At 44.0% G+C, this 26,578-nt stretch overlaps 1 protein-coding gene across 1 annotated transcript; it reads right to left on the reverse strand.

The window, feature by feature from the left end:
• Positions 1-234: 234 nt before the first annotated feature.
• Positions 235-24,793, reverse strand: pcif1 (phosphorylated CTD interacting factor 1). The gene is made up of 16 exons (XM_021610682.3): positions 24,539-24,793; positions 23,164-23,307; positions 22,579-22,703; positions 20,456-20,587; positions 20,030-20,181; positions 16,751-16,905; positions 14,558-14,705; positions 13,705-13,788; positions 8,990-9,089; positions 8,669-8,831; positions 8,186-8,355; positions 7,303-7,389; positions 4,408-4,592; positions 4,055-4,148; positions 3,587-3,762; positions 235-3,211 (listed from the first exon to the last, which is right to left on the reverse strand). Exons 2-16 carry the CDS (start codon positions 23,285-23,287, stop codon positions 2,872-2,874), a joined length of 2,235 nt encoding a protein of 744 aa, XP_021466357.3. The 5' UTR covers positions 23,288-23,307; positions 24,539-24,793; the 3' UTR covers positions 235-2,871.
• Positions 24,794-26,578: the final 1,785 nt, after the last annotated feature.

Raw genomic sequence — 26,578 nt, forward strand, 5'->3', positions numbered from 1 at the left:
TATTGCGCTCTATCACCTGTTTCGTCTCTTAACATTTAGGTTGTAGTGACCAGCATTGCAGTATACATTTTTCTTTCACTAAAGTAATATGGAGTAATGCAACAACTATGGCATAATGTACAGGTATGTCATATTTTCCAAGAGATGGCTCTGGAGAACCTTTAGGGGGTTCAAAGCCCAAAACATGGGATGTCAGCAGACCAGTCAGCATCTTGAAGAGAGCCTAAAAAGTACAGCTACGGTATGGTAGTTTATTAGAAATGCAAACAACATACATGGTTTGACACATTTTACTGGGAACAAATATGATTCAGCGCATCTGTATGCTTGTTCCATTGGAGAAACATTGATAATCTACTCAGAGAGAAGACTAGGAAGATTAATGAATGAATTCAGCACAGACAGTATTTACATTCTCCTTATTCTTGCCCATAGGAATCACATTGAGAAAAACATTCATGGCATTACAAATGTTCTACAGACAATAAATTACCATAAGGGTAAACGAGGATAAATACATGTCGTCATACTCATACTTTATGTAAAAAGTCTATGAATTGATTTAAGAATAAACATTTTTATGATTTAAGTGTCAAAAGTGTCATGCAAAATAAATTCCAAACATACAATCTGCTCTTACTAGAACAAAAAAAAAAAAAAAAAACGAATTATAAAAATAAACTCAAGGAGTAATTTTGCTGGTTACACCTTATCCATTACTGATGCAATCATACACAAGTCTACTTTTAGATACAAGATAGATTTTTTTCTTCTTTTAATAACACTTTGGTTTAGATTAAAACAATTTCTATGTGATAAACTGTATAATACATAAACATATTTTAAAATTATGTTAAATGAACTCATAAAAAAAAAACATGGAGAAAGACAACATTCAATTGTTTTTTTTTTTTCTTTCATCAGAGCTCAATACAATTGTGTAACAGAGAAAAATAACACAATTCATACCAATTTTTCTGTACAATATCTACAATTTGTTTTGCTGGTGACAGAAACATACTAGGATCAGGGTATGTGACTGGTGCTCGACGCTCAAATGACAAAGAACGAATTGCTAGAGTTTGTATCCAGGTTCTGGGGCGCGATGCCAGACTTACTGTAGTACGTATCATGTTCAAAGAGCAAGATGACCATCATACATTTTCAACAGCATAAACAGATCTTTGTCTTATCCTACAGCCTTATGCCTGCAATCATTGTAGTTCTCTATTAAAAAAACCTCACTACTAAGTATATACAAATGGGGCAAAGGCAAGTGATGCTATCTAGAAGAAACTATGTCTAAGCTCATTGTACAAAGCATTTGGGCTATAGATGAGAGCATATGCTGAGATGACAGTCCGTGCCTGATAATCATAGTTTACAAGGACAGAGACAAATTTGTCATACGATGGAGGAATTGTACAATAACATTTGTCTTTCATCTTATTTTTTTTAATACATGAATTCTCTCCCCTCGATGACTGAGGTCGAAGTGAGGCTCTTGGGCCTGTGTCCCAAAAGGCAATCTAGTCCCTATATAGGGCACTTCTTTTGACCAGAGCCCAAAATTAGGGCACTACAGAGGGTACAGAGTGCCACGTCGGACGCAAGGCATCATGACCTTCTTGTTTTGCCTTTTCAAATTTTACATTCATAGTGCTGCCCAGTGATGCGTTCTAATCTCATACTGGTGTAAACATATACAAAAAATACAATTGAGATTGGAGGGATTAAAAACAACGTAACTAATCTATTTTTCTATGCCACGCGACAATGTGAAAACACCACAACCAAGGTTGAACACAATGGACATTATATTCTATGTTTAAAGAGGGTATAATTTTATATCAGATATCATTTCATTTAGTGCTTTTCCTTATTTTAAAAGAGGTGGGATAGTGCTCTAAGGGAAGGGACACATTTTGCTCAACAAGCCAGTTCAACTCCTTTCGTAGTTGTTACTTTGGACTTACATATAGCACAGGGGGAAAATAAGAATAATTCAGCTGTTGTTCGAGCCAATGGTTTACAACATATTGCCATTGTAAGATGTATTAAAGGCCTGTATTTTGCGTGCGTCGGGAAAGCGGTTAACAACTTGATGAGCTTTCTTCAAACGCAGATATGGAAACGGTGCATGGACTTGGACAGGGCCAATATGGAACTACTACTCTCTGGTATTTCTGACCTGAATAACAGTAGTCCACAATGCAATGCAGCAATATAAAGGCCTGAATCTCTCTCGTTCAGTACTCTAACTTACTGCTGGCTGTCGTATGTACACGGGTTGCCTCTAAACTGTTTGTCGGCTTAAGCGGGTTAGAAACATAGCTGCCTTATTACCCAACGACACCTCCATCCTGTACCTATTAAGGATTAGAAGGGATTTGGACAAACAAAACTTAAGTCTTTCAAAATACAGATTTTTCAATTCCACTGACAGCCAAGTCCTGCTGCTCGGGAGCAGATCACTATCCATGAGTTCCAAATAGCAGCCTATTCCCAGAGTGCCATTTGGGACAAACAGTACTTCAAAAAGGCCAATGAACAATGACTAGAATTACCCAATAATTACTGACGACGACAGCACCAATGATAGAAAAAAGGAATCCTAGTAAACCACAACCACTAGCTACATTGATAAAAAGCAACAAGCGTTACTACAGTAAATAACGACCAGAATTATAAAAACCTAGTAGAACTAATATTAAATAGTTGAGAAAGTAAACTGATTTTAAGGGAGGCCCTCCTTCGTAGTCCACTCTAGCAGTCGAAGACCAAATCTCCCCCCCCCACACTCAGCACCATTTGTGGTCTACCCCCACCACCAAACGCTCCCTATCCTCACCTACGTCCCCTCCCCTGCTTTTAAACGCTGGCTGTTTCAGAAGGTGGTGTAGTCTTTCCCACAGGATTACTACTACTGCTGTTGTCCTGGCGAGCGGGTGATGTGTCCAAACTGGCTGATCGTTCGGGTGCCGTTTTGGCGGCAATAGAGTCTTTGTCGCCTGACCCCCCTGCACTGGCCGGGGAGAGCGTAGTGGGAGCGGTGGAGGGACCCGGGGAGCCCAAGGCTCGCCTGGAGACCTGGTAGGCTGCCAGCAGCTCCTGGATGCGCTCCGGCGTGGGCTCCCACTTCGCAAAGCCGGCGGCATTCTGCAGGAAGATGATCACCGTGCCGTGGACGGCCTTGTAGTACATCTCCTCCCTGAGAGAGATAGCGAGAGAGAGCCATTCAAACTCCCTTCATACAAATCAAAATACAGCTACGCTTGTGTCCTCTTTAGGGTGCATCTGGGAGCGTAATTTCCCAAAATACAGCAAAGAGCACTTGGGCAGCCAAGTGAAAACACCAAGCACATTACACTTGTTGGTCCTTTATGTCAAATATTGTGCGCTATAGCTTGGAAAATAAACTAAATGTGACTCTGGGTGACCAAAAAAAAAAAAAAAAAGACTGTTTCAAGCATCAAGAAATTAAGTCTGCGTCATGTTTTTCTTTTCTTCCATGCCATGAGTATCACGATAACAGTGATGTGACAACCCTAGTCAGAATGGACCCTGCGCTGTTGGACACACTCACTTCTTGCAGATGTGCTGCGAGCCGCTGCGGTACTCGTGCTCGAAGGCGGGCACCGACATCTGGTGGCGGAGGAAGGCGCTGGTCTCCATGCGGTGGAGGGCCGGGGTCAGCGGGTCTCGCCACTCCGGGACAAAGATGATGAAGGACAGAGGCTCGCTGGACTTCTCCAGCAGTTTCTATAGGACACATATATTTGTTAAATACAAAACTCTCCCAGAAATTCAAAAGTGAACAGTTCAGTTGAAAGTTAAGCTGGAGTTAAATATTGCTAATTGTCCCCCCTGTTCATGTAGGATTTATGTCCTGTAGATTCTCTCCTAATACAGTCGGTGGGATCTACACAGCACGTGGTATATGGACTCGTACCACTTTTGAAGTATAAACACATCAGACAGACTTTGAATGAGGGGTGAACCGTCACTTTAAATGCGTTTAACAAGCATTGAGTAAATTACTAAGGAGGAGCACCTCAAAGTGTGTCACCATGGCATCCATCAGCTCCTCACTGAAGGGAGGGTTGGCCTCAAAGGAGCCACTGGCTGGTGAGAAGTTCAGAAAGGGCCTGGGAGGACAAAGAACATTTTAGAACAGGCTCAAACTAGAAAACCATAGAAGAACAAATAACTAAAAGTACACAGACCATGTCTGGGTGGTCTCGGTTTAGTTGTGATGGGGTAGACCAGTGTTTCTCACATTGAAACTAGCATTGTAAAATAGACAAAAGTCCCTGGACCAGAGGTTGAAAAACACTGGGATAGAGAACATTTTTTGGGATGAGAAGCAAATCTTTTTTTCCTGTTTTTTTGTGATTCTAAACCTACCCCCTGGATCCGAAAAAGCCATCTGTGTCGGGGAAGGCAGAGCAGAACTGCTTGAAGTAGGAGTTGAGTGGTGAGGCGAAACACTCAAAGGTCACCCCGAACTGCTTGTTGAGGGCCTCAAAGACAGGCACGGGGAGAGCCCCCTGTAAGCCCGTCCCCTCATTCACCCCGGCACCAAACATCACCTGCACGACAAATAGTGACATCAGCACAATAAAAGATGACATCAGCACAACAAATGTTAAGAGGTAGCCAGACAGAAGAGATGGCGAGAAAGAGTAACGGGACAGTGGTTGTCATCACGATATGGAGGGAAAGTGGACTATAAGAACATCGCCTCTAAACAGATGGCTTCATACTTTGGCAGTGAAGACACTGAAAAAATATATAGAAAGAGCAGTGAGTCAAAAAGGCATGGGTAGAAGGGGTGACGGTGAGGTGAAGTAAGGGGGTGACTGTGAGGTGAAGTAAGGGGGTGACGGTGAGGTGAAGTAAGGGGGTGACGGTGAGGTGAAGTAAGGGGGTGACGGTGAGGTGAAGTAAGGGGGTGACGGTGAGGTGAAGTAAGGGGGTGACGGTGAGGTGAAGTAAGGGGGTGACGGGGAGGTGAAGTAAGGGGGTGACGGAGGTGAAGTAAGGGGGTGAGGGGGAGGTGAAGTAAGGGGGTGACAGGGAGGTGAAGTAAGGGGGTGACGGGGAGGTGAAGTAAGGGGGTGACGGGGAGGTGAAGTAAGGGGGTGACGGGGAGGTGAAGTAAGGGGGTGACAGAGGTGAAGTAAGGGGGTGACAGTGAGGTGAAGTAAGGGGGTGACGGTGAGGTGAAGTAAGGGGGTGAGGGGGAGGTGAAGTAAGGGGGTGACGGGGAGGTGAAGTAAGGGGGTGACGGAGGTGAAGTAAGGGGGTTAGGTGGAGGTGAAGTAAGGGGGTTAGGTGGAGGTGAAGTAAGGGGGGGACGGTGAGGTGAAGTAAGGGGGTGACAGAGGTGAAGTAAGGGGGTGACGGGGAGGTGAAGTAAGGGGGTGAGGGGGAGGTGAAGTAAGGGGGTGAGGGGGAGGTGAAGTAAGGGGGGGACGGAGGTGAAGTTAGGTGGGTGACAGATGTGAAGTAAGGGGGTGACGGAGGTGAAGTAAGGGGGTGACGGAGGTGAAGTAAGGGGGTGACGGAGGTGAAGTAAGGGGGTGACGGAGGTGAAGTAAGGGGGTGACGGAGGTGAAGTAAGGGGGTGACGGGGAGGTGAAGTAAGGGGGTGAGGGGGAGGTGAAGTAAGGGGGTGACGGGGAGGTGAAGGGGGTGACGGAGGTGAAGTAAGGGGGTGAGGGGGAGGTGAAGTAAGGGGGTGACGGGGAGGTGAAGTAAGGGGGTGACGGTGAGGTGAAGTAAGGGGGTGACGGGGAGGTGAAGTAAGGGGGTGAGGGGGAGGTGAAGTAAGGGGGTGAGGGGGAAGTGAAGTAAGGGGGTGACGGAGGTGAAGTAAGGGGGTGACGGGGAGGTGAAGTAAGGGGGTGAGGGGGAGGTGAAGTAAGGGGGTGAGGGGGAGGTGAAGTAAGGGGGTGACGGAGGTGAAGTAAGGGGGCGAGGGGGAGGTGAAGTAAGGGGGTGACAGAGGTGAAGTAAGGGGGTGAGGGGGAGGTGAAGTAAGGGGGTGACGGGGAGGTGAAGTAAGGGGGTGAGGGGGAGGTAAAGTAAGGGGGTGACGGGGAGGTGAAGTAAGGGGGTAACGGAGGTGAAGTAAGGGGGTGAAGTAAGGGGGTGAGGGGGAGGTGAAGTAAGGGGGTGAGGGGGAGGTCAAGTAAGGGGGTGAAGGAGGTGAAGTAAGGGGGTGAGGGGGAGGTCAAGTAAGGGGGTGACGGAGGTGAAGTAAGGGGATGACGGTGAGGTGAAGTAAGGGGGTGACGGAGGTGAAGTAAGGGGGTGACGGAGGTGAAGTAAGGGGGTGAGGGGGAGGTCAAGTAAGGGGGTGACGGTGAGGCTAAGTAAGGGGGTGACGGAGGTGAAGTAAGGGGGTGACGGAGGTGAAGTAAGGGGGTGACGGAGGTGAAGTAAGGGGGTGACGGAGGTGAAGTAAGGGGGTGACGGAGGTGAAGTAAGGGGGTGACGGAGGTGAAGTAAGGGGGTGAGGGGGAGGTGAAGTAAGGGGGTGAGGAGGAGGTGAAGTAAGGGGGTGACGGAGGTGAAGTAAGGGGGTGACGGGGAGGTGAAGTAAGGGGGTGACGGGGAGGTGAAGTAAGGGGGTGACGGTGAGGTGAAGTAAGGGGGTGACGGTGAGGTGAAGTAAGGGGGTGAGGGGGAGGTGAAGTAAGGGGGTGAGGGGGAGGTGAAGTAAGGGGGTGAGGGGGAGGTGAAGTAAGGGGGTGAGGGGGAGGTGAAGTAAGGGGGTGACGGTGAGGTGAAGTAAGGGGGTGACGGAGGTGAAGTAAGGGGGTGAGGGGGAGGTGAAGTAAGGGGGTGACGGAGGTGAAGTAAGGGGGTGACGGAGGTGAAGTAAGGGGGTGACGGAGGTGAAGTAAGGGGGTGACGGGGAGGTGAAGTAAGGGGGTGAGGGGGAGGTGAAGTAAGGGGGTGAGGGGGAGGTGAAGTAAGGGGGTGACGGAGGTGAAGTAAGGGGTGACGGAGGTGAAGTAAGGGGGTGACGGAGGTGAAGTAAGGGGGTGACGGAGGTGAAGTAAGGGGTGAGGGGGAGGTGAAGTAAGGGGGTGACGGAGGTGAAGTAAGGGGGTGACGGAGGTGAAGTAAAGGGTGAGGTGAAGTAAGGGGGTGACGGAGGTGAAGTAAGGGGTGAGGTGAAGTAAGGGGTGAGGTGAAGTAAGGGGTGAGGTGAAGTAAGGGGTGAGGTGAAGTAAGGGGTGAGGGGGAGGTGAATGGAGATCAACGGCAGGGGTCTAACCCCTAATTTACCAGGTATCTCTTGATAAGGCACCACACTCGTGACAGGAACTTCTCGAACCTGGGATCGTCGATGGAGCTGTATCGGTATAATAGCTCCTGAAAGAAAGCATGGTGTGGACAGAGAGGAGAGTAATTTAGCAGAGGGCACGCCATGTGCCAGAAGGCAATGCTAGTCAATTATATCCACAACACCTTTCAGGATTACATCCTGGTAGTTTCTCAAACAAGAGAGCAATTCATCTCTCTGGTCATGTAGGACTTTGGATTGCATACTTTACAACCACTCAGTGGCACTGTGCTAGTATCAACACTCAACCAATGACACCCCAGTGCACCTGCATACACTGAATGTACAAAACATTAAGAATACCATATTGGAGTTGACCCCCTTATCCCCTCAGAACAGACTCAATTCATGGACTGTCCACAGGGATGCTGGCCCATGTTGACTCCAATGCTTCCCACAGTTGTGTCAAGCTGAATATCCTTTGGGTGGTGGACCATTCTTGATTCACACAGGAAACTGTTTAGCGTGAAAAAACCAACAGTGCTGCAATTCTTGACACAAACCGGTGCGCCTGGTACCTTCCCCGTTCAAAGGCAGTTAAATATGTTGTCTTCCCCTTCACCCTCTGAATGGCAACACTACACAATCCATGTCTCAATTGCCTGAAGGCTAAAAAAAAATCTGTCTTTAACCTGTCTCCTCTCCTTCATCAACGCTGATTGAAGTGGATTTAACAGGTGACATCAATAAGGGATCAAAGCTTTCACCTGGATTCACCTGGTCAGTCTGTCATGGAAAGAGCAGGTTTTCTTAATGTTTGGTACACTCAGTGTATATTTGTACTGCTAATAATATACACATTATCGCTGCTACAACATTACTCACCAGCTTGGTGAAGTAGCTGCGGTTGACCTTGACCATCTCTCCCTTGTAGCGCAGACAGGCGATGTCGTTCTCAAAGTGCAGCTCCACGCGTGGCTGAGCCGGCGAGGGCAAGGCCAGCCGAATGGGGTAGCAGTATACCAGCCTGTCCTGCACATCTGCTGCCTCTGGGTCTGGGAGAGCAGGAGGGAATGAGGGATAACAGTAGAACAAAAGTTAAAAAACAGTAAGAAAAAACACAACCAGTCCATCATGGATATTGATCGGCTTAAATTCAGAGTAAAACCACAATATCAACAACAGACTTTGGGGGGGGTTTTAAGTTGCTAAATTAGTTGGGCGCAAAGATACTGAACGATTAGAAAGGACATCGCCATTCAGAGTCCATCAATTTCTATGGTTGTGCACCAATGTAATCAATGTGGTCCCCTATGAGTCAGTTGGTAAAGCATGGTGCAGAGTGCGAGGCGATTTAGCACGTCTCACCCGACACGTTGCAGTCCTTCAGCAACGCCTGGTGGGCCTGGTGAATGCGTCGCACGTACTCTGCTGAGATGTGGTAGATCTTCGTACAGATCCCCTCCACAGAGTCTTTGGCCACTGCTGCTACGTGGGGACCACACTGTTTCCGCAAGTGCTCCAGACGATCCTGAGGGGGAGGATTTGTTTTGGGATCCGTTTTTTTTAACATATCCATGTCAGTGTTCATTCCGTTGAGGTGAAATTTATACAGACATGGATTATTTTGTTGTTGCCACATATACATACAATACACCTCACTTCTAAACCACACACACACACACACACCATGTAGTCCTCTTTACTGGCCGAGTGGTCCCTCCGTAGCCAGTTCATGGTGTCCTCTGCATTCCATTTCACAACCTTTCGGCTGTCTGGTGTGGCGTTTCTACCAGGACATAAGAGACACCAGTCATTCTTCAGCCAAGACAAAGCATTTCAAAGAAAAGTGCCGTTCAACGAGCCAAATCAAGCTCCCATACACATGCCATGTTCAACGAGCCAAATCAAGCTCCCATACACATGCCATGTTCAACGAGCCAAATCAAGCTCCCATACACATGCCATGTTCAACGAGCCAAATCAAGCTCCCATACACATGCCATGTTCAACGAGCCAAATCAAGCTCCCATACACATGCCATGTTCAACGAGCCAAATCAAGCTCCCATACACATGCCATGTTCAACGAGCCAAATCAAGCTCCCATACACATGCCATGTTCAACGAGCCAAATCAAGCTCCCATACACATGCCATGTTCAACGAGCCAAATCAAGCTCCCATACACATGCCATGTTCAACGAGCCAAATCAAGCTCCCATACACATGCCATGTTCAACGAGCCCAATCAAGCTCCCATACACATGCCATGTTCAACGAGCCCAATCAAGCTCCCATACACATGCCATGTTCAACGAGCCAAATCAAGCTCCCATACACATGCCATGTTCAACGAGCCAAATCAAGCTCCCATACACATGCCATGTTCAACGAGCCCAATCAAGCTCCCATACACATGCCATGTTCAACGAGCCCAATCAAGCTCCCATACACATGCCATGTTCAATGAGCCCAATCAAGCTCCCATACACATGCCATGTTCAACGAGCCCAATCAAGCTCCCATACACATGCCATGTTCAACGAGCCAAATCAAGCTCCCATACACATGCCATGTTCAACGAGCCCAATCAAGCTCCCATACACATGCCATGTTCAACGAGCCCAATCAAGCTCCCATACACATGCCATGTTCAACGAGCCCAATCAAGCTCCCATACACATGCCATGTTCAACGAGCCCAATCAAGCTCCCATACACATGCCATGTTCAACGAGCCCAATCAAGCTCCCATACACATGCCATGTTCAACGAGCCCAATCAAGCTCCCATACACATGCCATGTTCAACGAGCCCAATCAAGCTCCCATACACATGCCATGTTCAACGAGCCCAATCAAGCTCCCATACACATGCCATGTTCAACGAGCCAAATCAAGCTCCCATACACATGCCATGTTCAACGAGCCCAATCAAGCACCCATACACATGCCATGTTCAACGAGCCCAATCAAGCTCCCATACACATGCCATGTTCAACGAGCCCAATCAAGCTCCCATACACATGCCATGTTCAACGAGCCCAATCAAGCTCCCATACACATGCCATGTTCAACGAGCCAAATCAAGCTCCCATATACATGCCATGTTCAACGAGCCAAATCAAGCTCCCATACACATGCCATGTTCAACGAGCCCAATCAAGCTCCCATACACATGCCATGTTCAACGAGCCCAATCAAGCTCACATACACATGCCATGTTCAACAAGCCCAATCAAGCTTTCTTTTCTTTCCAGTAAGACAGTTGGGGAAAGAGAACGGACTGGTTTTGGTTTAGGTTCTGAAGCCACAGGTTTCTGATTCAAGTTTATCAGTGGATGCACATATAATGCCTTCTGTGTGTGATGGCGAGACATGGTGTTGCTTTTTATGTTACGGTCTGGATCTTGCCATCAAAGCGGTGGTGTTAAAAATGCTGAGCCATCACTTGAGTTATAGAACGTACTATATATATATATATATATATATATATATATATACATACACACAGTGCCTTGCGAAAGTATTCGGCCCCCTTGAAATTTGCGACCTTTTGACACATTTCAGGCTTCAAACATAAAGATATAAAACTGTATTTTTTTTGTGAAGAATCAACAACAAGTGGGACACAATCATGAAGTGGAACGACATTTATTGGATATTTCAAACTTTTTTAACAAATCAAAAACTGAAAAATTGGGCGTGCAAAATTATTCAGCCCCTTTACTTTCAGTGCAGCAAACTCTCTCCAGAAGTTCAGTGAGGATCTCTGAATGATCCAATGTTGACCTAAATGACTAATGATGATAAATACAATCCACCTGTGTGTAATCAAGTCTCCGTATAAATGCACCTGCACTGTGATAGTCTCAGAGGTCCGTTAAAAGCGCGGAGAGCATCATGAAGAACAAGGAACACACCAGGCAGGTCCGAGATACTGTTGTGAAGAAGTTTAAAGCCGGATTTGGATACAAAAATATTTCCCAAGCTTTAAACATCCCAAGGAGCACTGTGCAAGCGATAATGTTGAAATGGAAGGAGTATCAGACCACTGCAAATCTACCAAGACCTGGCCGTCCCTCTAAACTTTCAGCTCATACAAGGAGAAGACTGATCAGAGATGCAGCCAAGAGGCCCATGATCACTCTGGATGAACTGCAGAGATCTACAGCTGAGGTGGGAGACTCTGTCCATAGGACAACAATCAGTCGTATATTGCACAAATCTGGCCTTTATGGAAGAGTGGCAAGAAGAAAGCCATTTCCTAAAGATATCCATAAAAAGTGTTGTTTAAAGTTTGCCACAAGCCACCTGGGAGACACACCAAACATGTGGAAGAAGGTGCTCTGGTCAGATGAAACCAAAATTGAACTTTTTGGCAACAATGCAAAACGTTATGTTTGGCATAAAAGCAACACAGCTGAACACACCATCCCCACTGTCAAACATGGTGGTGGCAGCATCATGGTTTGGGCCTGCTTTTCTTCAGCAGGGACAGGGAAGATGGTTAAAATTGATGGGAAGATGGATGGAGCCAAATACAGGACCATTCTGGAAGAAAACCTGACGGAGTCTGCAAAAGACCTGAGACTGGGACGGAGATTTGTCTTCCAACAAGACAATGATCCAAAACATAAAGCAACATCTACAATGGAATGGTTCAAAAATAAACATATCCAGCTGTTAGAATGGCCAAGTCAAAGTCCAGACCTGAATCCAATCGAGAATCTGTGGAAAGAACTGAAAACTGCTGTTCACAAATGCTCTCCATCCAACCTCACTGAGCTCGAGCTGTTTTGCAAGGAGGAATAGGAAAAAATTTCAGTCTCTCGATGTGCAAAACTGATAGAGACATACCCCAAGCGACTTACAGCTGTAATCGCAGCAAAAGGTGGCGCTACAAAGTATTAACTTAAGGGGGCTGAATAATTTTGCACGCCCAATTTTTCAGTTTTTGATTTGTTAAAAAAGTTTGAAATATCCAATAAATGTCGTTCCACTTCATGATTGTTTCCCACTTGTTGTTGATTCTTCACAAAAAAATACAGTTTTATATCTTTATGTTTGAAACCTGAAATGTGGCAAAGGGTCGCAAAGTTCAAGGGGGCCGAATACTTTCGCAAGGCACTGTATATAGTACGTTCTATATAAAAAAATAAATCTCTATACACACACACAGTTGGAGTCGGAAGTTAACATACACCTTAGCCAAATACATTTAAACTCAGTTTTTCACATTCCTGACATTTAAAAATGTCCAGTTTTAGGTCAGTTAGGATCACCACTGTATTTTAAGTGAAATGTCAGACTAATAGTAGAAAGGATTTATTTCAGCTTTAAATTCTTTCATCACATTCCACATTGTGTCAGAAGTTTACATACACTCAATTATTTGGTAGCATTGCCTTTAAATTGTTTAACTTGGGTCAAATGTTTCAGGTAGCCTTCCACAAGCTTTCCACAATAAATTGGGTTTGTAGGTCTCCTTGCTTGCACACACACCTTTTCAGTTCTGCCCAAACATTTTCTATAAGATTGAGGCCAGGGCTTTGTGATGGCCACTCCAATACCTTGACCTTGTTGTCCTTAAGTCATTTTGCCACAACTTTGGAAGTATGCTTGGGGTCATTGTTCATTTGGAAAACCCATTTGCAACCAAGCTTTAACTTCCACATCATTTTCAACTTCAACTGTACATACATACGTCCTAATGGACATTGACCCCAAGCATACTTCCAAAGTTGTGTCAAAATGGCTTAAGGACAACAAAGTCAAGGTATTGGAATGGCCATCACAAAGCCCTGACCTCAATCCTATAGAAAATGTGTGGGCAGAACAGAAAAGGCGTGTGTGAGCAAGGAGGCCTACAAACCTGACTCAGTTACACCAGCTGTCAGGAGGAATGGGCCAAAATTCACCCAACTTATTGTGGGAAGCTTGTGGAAGGCTACCTGAAACATTTGACCCAAGTTAAACAATTTAAAGGCAATGCTACCAAATACTAATCGAGTATAAGTAAACTTCTGACCCACTGGGAATGTGATGAAAGAAATAAAAGCTGAAATAAATAATTCTCGCTACTATTATTCTGACATTTCACATTCTTAAAATAAAGTGGTGATCCTGACTGACCTAAGACACAGAATTTTTACTGGGATTAAATGTCAGGAATTGTGAAAAACTGAGTTTAAATGTATTTGTTCCGACTTCAACTGTATGTATGTATGTATGTATGTATTCTAAATTGTTAAGGGAAATACTGTAACGGTATACCAGGAGGTAGTAGTAGAAGGAATTATTTGAGAGCATCTCTGACTTCATACTTGGAACGATTTCAAAGAATATCAGGTCATTTTAAAATGGAATTTGGCCAACTAATTCCAGTGTGCCAGAAACACCTACCTCGAGTCAATCATTTTCTTGGCAGCTTCGGCGTATTTGAATAAGAGCTTTCGGGCCTCCTCTTTGTACTTGATGCGGGACAACCTGGTGTAAGAAATGACAAAACATGTGGCCAATAAAACTAATTGTTGAAATCAGCCGCTATTGTCCAAATTAACCATAAAAACGGGGTGAATTGTTAAGACGACATTTCAGTGTGTTGACAATTCACATACTAAAAATGTAAATCAGACAATAGTGCAAAAAGTAAACATTATTTTTGACAACATATCGTACAATTTGACAATATCTCAATATTATTTTTGCGCTTGTTAGCATTACCTGCACCAAAACATTCATAGCTTGTTCTCTATCTTATTTTTTAAATAGGGAGACAATTTGGTTTCAGCACTTATTTCCATGACTGATCAAAACGTGTTTTCTCATGGCTCTCTTGACCCTCTGCAGCAGACATGTGTTTGGAACATCGAATCACAATAAAATCACAGTATCGAATCGCAATAAATATTGTATCGACATCAAAGTACTTTGTAAAATATCGTATCGTGTCATCCCTGGCAATTACCAGCTCTGTCAGACAACATAATTCACAATGAAGACCTGAACGGAATCTAGCCATACCAACCATAGTGAATCAAGTCCATCCCAGGGTAGACTAGAATTGGTATCTAGAGATAAGACCTTGGTTCAAAAAGTACATTTTAAAATATTTTGAATCCATTGAGCATTTGCGTGTCTGATGGGTGGGGTTTGCAGTTGTTGGGACTATTCCATTAGTTCCGTTACACCCAGGCATGATCAATCAAGCAAATATTTAACCCTAGGACTAACACAGATTCTCTTTCCCACTGACCTGATGGGGATGTCATTCATGACCTCTCTGAACATGGACGGGGAGATGATGGGGTCACACTCGCTGGGCAGTAGGGGGTCTGGCCCTTTGTCCAGCACCTTGCGCTCCAGCAGCCAGCGGTTGAAGGACTCCCGTGGGGGCTCGATACCTATTAGATAGGGGGAAAATCATTGATCATCAAGGTCAGCCAAGAATAGGAACCCCTGGGTTATGTTCACTAGGGCATGCTTTAGGGGAAAACATTTGAATCCATTTCATAATGAAACATGAGAAAAGCAACACCTGGGGCCCGGGGTTGCACAAGTTTGGCAAAAAATGCTAGGACGCTACGACCGACTTCAGGATCAGAATTTACACCTGTTGCATTAACAGTAAGACTAATGGTAGCTAAGTCTGGCGTCAGCAATGCGCCTTCATGAGATTTAATGCTTCATAAGGATGGTTGCTAGGCAGCGCTCGTTAATCGGCTATTACCATTCTCGTGGCAGTTCTAAACATTGCGAGGCATTTCGAGTCAACCACCACCACAGCTGGAAGGATCAATCAATAATTACTGTGGGGATTCATATCACTGAACAATGAAAATATTGTTAGAAAGTAGGCTAGAAAATGTTAGCCAAATTAAGGTGAGTGTTCATGATCTTCAGTCTAGTTATCAGAACATTTTGCTAACATGTTAGTTAGCTATGTAGCCTACACTAGCCTAGTATAACAGGTGGGTTATTTTGCTCTTCACCCTCTTAGTAGCCGAGACTATATCACGACTAAAAGCCCTTGACTTGTCTGATAATCAACGTGATTTTGTTTGACTGAATCTCTGTCTGTATATTTGGTTATTTGATCTCTGCCTGGGCAAACAAGTGGTGGCAGCTCACCTTTTTCAAATCAAATAAAATTTATTTATAAAGCCCTTCCTACATCAGCTGATATCTCAAAGTGCTGTACAGAAACCCAGCCTAAAACCCCAAACAGCAAGCAATGCAGGTGTAGAAGCACGGTGGCTAGGAAAAACTCCCTAGAAAGGCCAAAACCTAGGAAGAAACCTAGAGAGGAACCAGGCTATGTGGGGAGGCCAGTCCTCTTCTGGCTTTGCCGGGTGGAGATTATAACAGTTTGTTTGTTTGTCAATATGTGATCAGACACATTCAACATGCTATGTAGCATAAATCAAGTGTATTATATTGTTATTGACTCACGTATAGGTAACTCGAAAAGCCCAGAGGTTATGAAATATGAAAACTAGGCTCACATCCTTTTGAAAATAGATATTTTCTGCATATATCATGAAAGAAGATCGTCCCAATTGAACACCCTACCCCTGCTCCCTACTAGGTGTAAAATCTAGTCTCAATTTAACGCCCTACTAGGTGTAAAAATCTAGTCTCAATTTAACGCCCTACTAGGTGTAAAAATCTAGTCTCAATTTAACGCCCTACTAGGTGTAAAAATCTAGTCTCAATTTAACGCCCTACTAGGTGTAAAATCTAGTCTCAATTTAACACCCTACTAGGTGTAAAATCTAGTCTCAATTTAACGCCCTACTAGGTGTAAAATCTAGTCTCAATTTAACGCCCTACTAGGTGTAAAATCTAGTCTCAATTTAACGCCCTACTAGGTGTAAAATCTAGTCTCAATTTAACACCCTACGCCTGCTCACTCAAATCTACACCCAGGTGTAGAAACAAGTCAAATGTTTAGGTCCGGCATAGAGCGCATTTTACATTGGACGGAGAGTTACGACCAACTTACCACCAACTGGTGCAACCGGCACCTGGGTTGTGTTCACTAGGGCATGGATTCAAATGTTTTCCCTAATGCATTTCATAATGGAGAATAAGTGTTGCTTATATGAAAAGTTGAGCTAGTCCGTCACCGTTTCAGTCCGTGGTCTTCCGTTCGGTGCCTAATGAACATGACCCGGGGCTAGAGTGAAAACCTTCCCACCCTGATGCACTCCAGTAGCAGGGGTGGAGGAGTGACCACAATGGCTTAGAAAATATTGTCAGCGCTGTTTCAGACATACACTTAATGCTCACCTAGAAAGTAAACGTCTAGCTGCCGAATGGGGATGCACCTCGAAAAATAAGACTTTATGGTAACAAAAGCAAGAAATAAAAGGTTTATAAAAAAATAAATATATATATATATATACATACATTTGACTTGACAATTGCAGTTGCATGGGTAATGTACCTTCTCGTTGGTAGCAGAGCTCGTGGTAGTGCTGCCGTAGCTTGGTGGTGAGCTGGGCACGTTGGAGCTCCATCTCTGGGTGGGGCGGTAGATGGTTGGCAGGGGGTCGCTCTCTGATCACTGCATTCGTCTGAACATCCAGGTCCCAGTATATTCTACCACAGGATCGATATAACTGGTTATTTCAACTTGACTGAACTGTTATTATAAGTTACGGTGCTACATAAAATGCAAAACAAGACCCGCCTGCCCTGTATATTGCAGAGATCACACAATTGTGAACTGTGGGTGCACTATAGGCTATACAAATTAGGGATGTGTACATTACCCTTTCAAGACGATTCAATACGTATCTAGATACATGGGCTCTGATACCATACAGGAACGGTATCTTTAAGTTTGAAGGGATTCGGTTTGATTGGAGAACGAATCAGTGCGAGTCGTTTCAACGCATAAACACAATCATTTTCAAAATTAAAATCCTGCTGCTGATGGAACTCACGAGCTGACTTCTGTCTGTCTGTGTGTGTGTGAATGACACGTCTATGGTGTATACGATGTAGTCACCTCATCTGAGTCATAGGGGAGACCAGGCAACTACCACTATCAGATTAGGGCAATGTAATCGCCACTAATGAACTTGTCATTTTTGTCGATTGTGTTTGAGCTTGTAATGTATCAACATTTATCATGTACAAATCAGCTATGACATAGCCAATGAATATATAGCATAACTTTGGATTTCAACACCTCAAAATCAAATGGTTTTGACCATTTAGAGATTTTATTTTCTCCTACCGCTTTGGCCATGCAGTGCGCCTCGCAAAAGTGATTCCTCGTAATGAAATGATCAACTTTACCCTGTATATCAAAACATCACACTGACTGTTGGGCTCCCGAGTGGCGCAGCAGTCTAAGGCACTGCATCTCAGTGCCAGAGGAGTCACTACAGACCCTGGTTCGATAGCAGGCTGTATCACAACCGGCCGTGATTGGGAGTCCCATAGGGCGGCGCACAATTGGCCCAGCGTCGTTAGGGCTTGGCCGGGGTAGGCCGTCATTGTAAATAAGAATTTGTTCACAACTGACTAGCCTAGTTAGATAAAGGTTAAATACAAAATTGTTTAAAGCCTAACGTACAAAACTATTGCTGATAGTGAACCTGAACAATCAAAATATATATTGTTTCCGGTAGCTTACTTTTATTCCGGTAAAACACACATTTTCAACAGTGCATAGATAATAACCTAGCGAACTACATAGGTTGTTACTCAACTAATGAAGCCTAATATCGAGCAAGCCATTTTAGCATTTTAATTTAGTCCCGCGCAGATGTGCAAGATCAGGAAGAGGCCACTCACCATATGTTGGTCAGCACGCCAAGCTGGACACAGTGCCCAGTTTGACTAGGCTACTGATATTCCCTAGGGTTGTTCGGCATGCAAAATGACTTGTAGATCAATGACTGTCAACACAGTTTCATGCTTAGATCGACACTGAAGGAGAGGAAGCATCAGTTGTCACGGTAGATTAGGTATTTTCGGGATGAAGAAAGTAATATGAGCAAAACATTTCAGTGAATCAGCGGTTTGTAATGTTTGAATACTTTTTATGACCAATGCATGGATCGGTTTGGGGTCCACGGACCAATGTAGTTGTATCTTAAACATCTGAATCTGGACCAATGCATATAGGTGAATCGTTACATCCCTAATACAAATATTTACAGACATGAGCAGATCAACATATGTTACAGCAGGACCCCCATTGCAACACGTTTCGACCAAAAAGGTCTTCCTCAGGCAGTGTCCATGAGATGTCTACTTTAGAGGTCGACCAGTTATGATTTTTTTAAATGCCGATAGCGAATATTGGAGGACCAAAAAAAGCCGATACCGATTAAATACACACACACATATATAATATTTGTAATAATGACTATTACAACAAAACTGAATGAAAAATGAACACTTATTTTAACTCAATATAATACATAAAATCTATTTAGTCTCAAATAAATAATGAAACGTGTTCAATTTGGTTTAAATAATGCAAAAACACAGTGTTGGAGAAGAAAGTAAAAGTGCAATATGTGCCATGTAAAAAAGCTAACGTTTAAGTTCCTTGCTCAGAACATATGAAAACTGGTGGTTCAATATTCCCAGTTCTTCAATATTCAAAGTTAACAAGTTTTAGGTTGTAGTTTTTATAGGAATTATGACGAGTCAACTATTTCTCTCTATACCAATTGTATTTCAAATACCTTTGATTATTGGATGTTCTAATAGGCACTTTAGTATTGCCAGCCTAATCTCGGGAGTTGATAGGCTCGAAGTCATAAACAGCGCTGTGATTCAAGCATTGCTAAGAACTGCTGGCAAACGCAGTGAAGTTTGAATGAATGTTTACGAGCCTGCTGCTGCCTTCCACCGCTCAGTCAGACTGCTCTATCAAATCATAGACTTAATTATAATAAACACATAAATACGAGCCTTAGGTCATTAAGATGGTCAAATCTGGAAACTATCATTTAGAAACAAAACATTTATTCTTTCAGTAAAATACAGAACAATTCCATATTTTATCAAACAGGTAACAAACCCAAGTCTAAATATTGCTGTTATATTCCACAACCTTCAATGTTATGTCAAATTCTGGCAAATTAGTTCGCAACGAGCCAGGCGGCCCAAACTGTTGCATATACCCTGACTCTGCATGCAATGAACTCAAGAGAAGAAGTGACACAATTTACCTGGTTAATATTGCCTGCTAACATGAATTAATTATGCAGGTTTAAATAAATATACTTCTGTGTATTGATTTTAAGAAAAGCATTGATGTTTATGGTTAGGTATGGTTAGGTACATTCATGCAACAATTGTGATTTTGTTGACCCATCACCTGTTTGGCGAAGTAGGCTGTGATTCGATGATAACAGGCACCGCATTGATTATATGCAACGCAGGGCAAGCTAGTTAACCTAGTAATATCATCAACCATGTGTAGTTAACTAGTGATTATGTGAAGATTCATAGTTTTTTTACAAGATAAGTTTAATGCTAGCTAGCAACTGACATTGGCTCCTGCTGCACTCGCGTAACAGGTGGTCAGCCTGCCATGCAGTTTCCTCGTGGAATGTAATGTAGTGGGCCATAATCAGCGTCCAAAAAATACTGATTGTTATGAAAACTTCCGCCTAATTAAATCAGCCATGCCGATTAATCGGTTGACCTCTAGTCTACATATCAATTCCAGCGATTGTGATGTGGCTGTACTCACACGCTGGGACGGTATGGGGCTGGGGCGGGCATAGAGTGCTGCCCTGGCTTGTCTTCTGTGCCTGTGGTAGAGTTCCATGGCTTAGCCCCGGGGGTAATGGGTGAGATGGGAACTATCGGGGTCGTTGGGGTTACAGGTATACCAACCTCAATCTGTCAACGACACAGTAACATATCGGGATTAGACTGACAATTAAGACAGTGGAAATATTCAAATAATACATGTATGAAACAATCTACAGAGACAACGGACTCCAGTAAATTCCAGTAAAACATGACTTTCGTTATGTCAGGCAAGACAGCACTGCGTCGTCTAATAGATAAGCTTGAAAGTGAATCACATTGGTAAAGAAGCGTGAAAATTGTCACGCTTGTATAATTTTACGCCATTGAAGTTGTAAGAAACGTGTTCTTCTCAATGACTCACCTTGGACCTCTTGAAGCTGTTAGGACCCCCCTGGGCGGCTTCCTCCGACAGGCGTCTCTTGCGTTGCCCGTTGCCCACGCCGGCGTCGCCCGTTCCCTCGGCTGGGGCAGCGTTCAAACCCAGCGGGTCAGACTAAGACAGAAACAAACAGACAAGCCGCCAAGTTAGGAGCAGAACAGGAAAACAAGACAAGTGATGTCAATATAATGAAAGGAGGTTCAGCCAAGCTCCATCAAGAGACAAAAGAGGACTTGAGGTACTTGGAACAGAACTTGAGAAGGATAATTATCCCCTCTGTCCCAAAAAGCGGTTGGCATCCAATTATTGTTGCACCTAATAAACTAGAGTACAACTCCCTTATACTTTGCTTGAAAAAAAATATTTAAAAAAGACCCTACCATCGAACAACACACTAACAAACAAAAATAACCCCCCCCTACTCCACTAATTAAATATATTTATTCCTATCTCGTGCCAACAACCTGAACGGATGGGACACCACCCCTTAACACGCCCTGTAACGCTTCTGATGTCAAGTCACGCACATCCAAATACCTCTGCAACTGCCACCACAACCTCAATTTCTGTGACTTACATTCCATCCCTGCAGTACAATTGATAACCAGTGCTTTAAATTCTAAAAATCCAATCTCACTGAAACATACATCACTTGTTGTTTTTTCCCCCTCTGTACTGGTACAGATCTACTACTCACACCGCTCATCTCAGGACCCCGCTCATCTCAGGACCCCCCCCCAACCCTGGAAACCTCAACCTTCCTCTCTCGCACAGGGACATTTCTGATCCCCAGCCCCATGGGCACCCCTACAATTAACACATACCACTACCCCAATGCTGCACATTCCTTTGTCTCTTGCCCTTCTGCATACATCTCACACCTTGTACCCTCCCTCCTACACACTGCTGCCACATGCCCATAAAGCTTGACATCTGTAACAACGTAATGTATTTGGCGGAAAAGCTTGTACAGGATAAATTATATATCCTAACATCGCTTTGTTGGGCAAAGACTAAACATCAAAACTCAAAAGAACAGACAACAACTCTTCAGTTTCACCACACGCGCTACCCTGTCTGCGTCTCACCAAACGACGAGCATTAGCACCGAGAACCTTCCCCTTCAGTTGGTCAACTTTTACTGCTCCCCCAGTTATCACTCCTTCAATGGCACCCTTTTCTTGAGTGAAACAATTCACATTTCTTGCCCCCATTCATTCAACACCAACCGCCTTTTCCCTCTGACTAGCAGAAACACAAACAATAATCACAAGACCACTTCTGGTTACCCTCACCGATTCCACAGTACCCAACTCTGTTTTCATCCACCCCGAAACCACAAATAGATCAGCCAAAAGGCAAGGTGTCCACTTTTTCCAAAATCTTCAACCCTACTGTCACAGACTCATCTTTACCTGACCCTGGGTGCAAGCCTCGGCCTTTGAGAACTTCACCACACCTACCACCTCCGATACATCGACCTCATTCACTTCCATTTCTCCTCCTGTCTTCAGCTCCCTCTGCTTACACTTTCTACCATTCTTCTTTAACAAACCATCTCCCTTTTCCCGCCATTTTTAACCAACTCAAGCTCACTGTCGTCCGCCCCCTCTCTCTCTTTGCCTCTCTTTTTCCCCTCCATTCCTCCTCCGTATTCCAAGTATAAGTCTCCTTATCATAATACTGCACTTCTCCTGACATACATCTTGTTCTTGCTTTCTCAAGGGACGCCATTTAACCGGCTGTCACAATCTCCGTACAATCAGCACGAACCCCTCGGGATGTCGCGCTCAACAGTGCATCCCACATATACATAAAACAAAAATATGTTTTATTTATTTTACTAGGCAAGTCAGTTAAGAACAAATTCTTATTTATGATGATGGCCTACCCCGGCCAAACCCGGACGACTCTGGAACAATTGTGCGCCGCCCTATGGGACTCCCAATCACAACCGGATATGATGCAGCCTGGAAAGGACCTGCTTTGTCTTGATGTTTTCCTTCATCAAAAGTTACAGCAACACTTTTCCATTTTCAAACAAGCACGCTCTTCCAACAACCCATCGGTCACAAAACAAACAGCGAAACCCATTTTTCACTCACAATGACATCATGCTGCCCCAGGACTGGCATCTCCCACAGCGACTGATTGGTGAAGCGGTTGAACCAGTAGGGCCTGTTCTCCCGCTTGCTCCAGCATTTCGACCAGCCTGCCTGGACGAGTTCGTCTGCACAAACAGGAAAGGTGTCAGAAATGTCTAATCTATCTCCATTCAGTTGCATGTCATCATAGACAGAGCCAGCAATCTTTCCTTCATCAGCACTGATCTCAAGATGAGGCCTAATTTATACCCTACATATAAACACATAGGATCCCCATTTTTGGTAGTTCACTTGCATTGCCTACTTTGGGTATACATTAGGTTTTAAAATAATTGTATGAATGCTTGGTAAGCAGAGCGGAAAGCTGAGTTATGATATATATATATATCACCAGGGCTATCTTCAGTGCTGGACTTGGGCAGGAGTACCGGCACCTCAAATGTTTTACTGCTTCAGCTCCTGTTCCACATATAGAATATAATCTCAAAAGTATTGTGGAGCTGCTACACCTAAATATAAACAACACCAGCACCCAAAATGAGTACATGCACCTATTTAGCCCAAGTCAAGCACTGGCTATCTTACCTGGCAACTCTGGCATTGGTTTGCTGGTTGAAGGTGAGACAGGAGACCCCTGTGTGGCAGAGCCTGTGGGAGACATCACCATAGAGGTGTCCACCTTCACTGTTGTGTGATTCTCACTTGTCATCTCTCCTCATCTGTCCTGTCCTGAAAATAAAAGATTGCATATTAGAAAAAGGGGTATTCAGTTCACATTGCCAGGTAAAAATACTGTGTACGCTACTTTATATTATGACACAACACTGTCTAAATAATTAATATTATTTTATGTCATCAAATGTAAACATGTCCCACAATCTCCAAGGTAACCGAGTGGTGATTGTCATATTTCGGGAAAGCATGTCCAATCTAGCAAGTTTTAATCCTCCTGGCATTTTAAAAACCAGACCCTAATGGACATTTCTTGCAGTCTGGTGTGAATGGTAGCCTACTACTACTACTACTACTACTCATTAATTCCCTAAATGATAAGACTCATCCCAGAGCCGTAGTGTGTTTTGCAGTAGCAAAAATAACAGTTGCTCGCCCGAGACGGTTGAACATTTAACAGTGAAACGTTAAATGAGCGCATGATTAGTCTACAGTAGCGAGCTAGAATGTGTTGTGCTTGCACAAGGTGTTATTGCCAACATTGTGCAGACAAGATACCATAATATCCGGATAGATAGTCCCTAAGAACGACAGTCCCTAAGAGCTTAACTAGCTAGCTAACTAGTTAAGCTAACACGAATGTGTTACGTACGGGACATGTAGCTAGCTACACCTATGCCTTCTAGCTACGTGGTTCATGATTTATTTAAATGTGATTTAGATAGAACATTCAAAATTGACATCTTGGAGATGCGTTTTCTATCTTTTGTCGTTGATAACACAAATGGGCAAAAGAAGGACACGCATGCGCCTGCTACACCGCCCACCCCAGTTTGAGCTGCCCGAAAACAAACACGGAGGAGGAGGGGAAGCCGCTGGGTAGCTGCGCTACACAACAAAAGGCAACGGCATCATCTCGGGAACCTAGGCGGGGGATACGTGGAATAAACATTTAATATACGGTAGGATACTGTACGAAACAGGGTTAATGAGACATAAAAAGGACGAGAGTTAGTAAGACTACCCGTGTATGCTGTCAAAATAGAGAATGGAGGCGTATCTGACCTCCTTATTTCAAACACATACACAATTTTGGGCGCGCACTTTGGTTAAGACAAGATGGCGCGCGCGCTCTCGACTGATAGCCACTGCACCCCTTGCAGGCAATATTGTTTGTTTATTTCGTGCAATGACAATGCGTGAATTTTGAGTAGATAATATGATACCCCGCATATTCCACCACCTGCCCATGCCCTTGCTGTAGCGCTAAATTGGTTATTCCCCTTACCTTGTAGAGGTTTGTTGAGAACCCTGTATAGGCTTTGCTCTATTCAATCCGTACCCGCCTCCGCCTCTCCCTCCCCACCTTCTCCGCCATCTTGTATCGGGGACTCGGGCCTTGGTATTGCGCACGCGCCAGTTTTGTTGTCATTTCAGGATAGCATTGTCATTGAGAAGTAGCCATATGTAGAAGGGCATTTGTAGGTAGGCATACAGAAATAGTTATTCACAACGTCGCTTGTGAAAGTAATCATGCAAAAACACATTTGCAAACTCGTCTGAACTATTTAACCAGTAAAAACTTCGATGGCATGTTTTGTGCTGTGGCTACTTTTCCCATTGAAAGCCTTCAGCTACATGCTCATTAGTCTATGTATTTATTCTCATATTATTAGAACACTTTATTATGCCTGTGTGATATGTCTGTTATTTATGTATGTGAAGAATAATAAATGAACAACTTTCAATTCATGTTGCTGGTCTCTTATTATGTGTGCACTGAATGGTAAATATTATACAAAATAATATACATGTTATAAAAATAGAAACATATTTGGGGTCTTGGAAAAGTAGAAGTTGTAGTCCTGAAAACTGGAAGTTACCTCTGATTTGTTCAGACATTACCTATGGGGCAAATTAATAGGGAAAGAATGGAGTTTTGGGATAAACAATGAAAATAAGGTCTGAATTTAAAATGCTTAGGAGATCTTATGTTTTGTTTTATGGGATAATATCAGTCAGTTAACTTGACCTTTATGAATTATGAAGCCTTTATGTGCTTGTTTTGATTACATAAATGCTTCAATGCATAGAAAGTGACAGTAGGTGATGAAGATTATCTCACAGAACAAAACGTATACAATCTCCTAAGCCTGTGTTTACCACAGACCTTATTTTCGGCATTTATCCCAAAACCCAACTAATCGTTGCGGAGTTAGTGCCTACAAAACGACGCCATTTCTATTTCAAAAGTTTCTAACAACCAACGCTATCTGTGCCTTGCACATGATCTCAATAAATAGCTTTTTATGATAGTTACTGTGTCTCAGGTGTGACTGGGTTATTTGAAATGTGTAGGCATACAGGGTTACATAAACTCAGCAAAAAAAGAAACGTCCCGTTTTCAGGACCCTGTCTTTCAAAGATAATTCGGAAAAATCCAAATAACTTCACAGATCTTCATTGTAAAGGGTTTAAACACTGTTTCCCATGCTTGTTCAATGAACCATAAGCAATTAATGAACATGCACCTGTGGAACGGTCGTTTATAACAGCTTACAGACGGTAGGCAATTAAGGTCACAGTTATGAAAACTTAGGACACTAAAAAGGCCTTTCTACTGACTCTGAAAAACACCAAAAGAAAGATGCCCAGGGTCCCTGCTCATCGGCGTGAACGTGCCTTAGGCATGCTGCAAGGGGTTATGAGGACTGCAGATGTGGCCAGGGCAATAAATTGCAATGAGATGCCTAAGACAGCGCTACAGGGAGACAGGACGGACACTGATCATCCTCGCAGTGGCAGACCACGTGTAACAATACCTGCACAGGATCGGTGCATCTGAACATCACACAGGTACAGGATGGCAACAACAACTGCCAGAGATACACCAGGAACACACAATCCCTCCATCAGTGCTCAGACTGTCCACAATAGGCTGAGAGATGCTGGACTGAGGGTTTGTAGGCCTGTTGTCAGGCAGGTCCTCACCAGACATCACTGGCAAAAACGTTGCCTATGGACACAAACCCACCATCGCTGGACCAGACAGGATTGGCAAAAAGTGCTCTTCACTGACGAGTTTTGTCTCACCAGGGGTGATGGTCGGATTCACATTTATCGTCGAATGAATGAGAGTTACACCGAGGCTTGTTCTCTGGAGCGGGATCGATTGGAGGTGGAGGGTCCGTCATGGTCTGTGGCGGTGTTGGACAGCATCATCGGACTGAGCTTGTGGTCATTGCAGGCAATCTCAATGCTGTGCGTTACAGGGAAGACATCCTCCTCCCTCATGTGGTACCCTTCCTGCAGGCTCATCCTGACATGA

Source organism: Oncorhynchus mykiss, chromosome 7 (assembly GCF_057628025.1).
Source record: "Oncorhynchus mykiss isolate SJ-2025 chromosome 7, ASM5762802v1, whole genome shotgun sequence".
Lineage (NCBI taxonomy): Eukaryota > Metazoa > Chordata > Actinopteri > Salmoniformes > Salmonidae > Oncorhynchus > Oncorhynchus mykiss.

Bases quoted from the DNA above. Each gene is read 5' to 3' on its own strand.
- pcif1 (XM_021610682.3), bottom strand. From the start codon at position 23,287: ATGACAAGTGAGAATCACACAACAGTGAAGGTGGACACCTCTATGGTG. The intron at 22,704-23,163 runs GTAAGATAGCCA...CTGTTTGTGCAG, and splicing joins ACCAATGCCAGAGTTGCCAG to ACGAACTCGTCCAGGCAGGC. The intron at 8,356-8,668 runs GTGAGACGTGCT...CTGCTCTCCCAG, and splicing joins GAAGGACTGCAACGTGTCGG to ACCCAGAGGCAGCAGATGTG.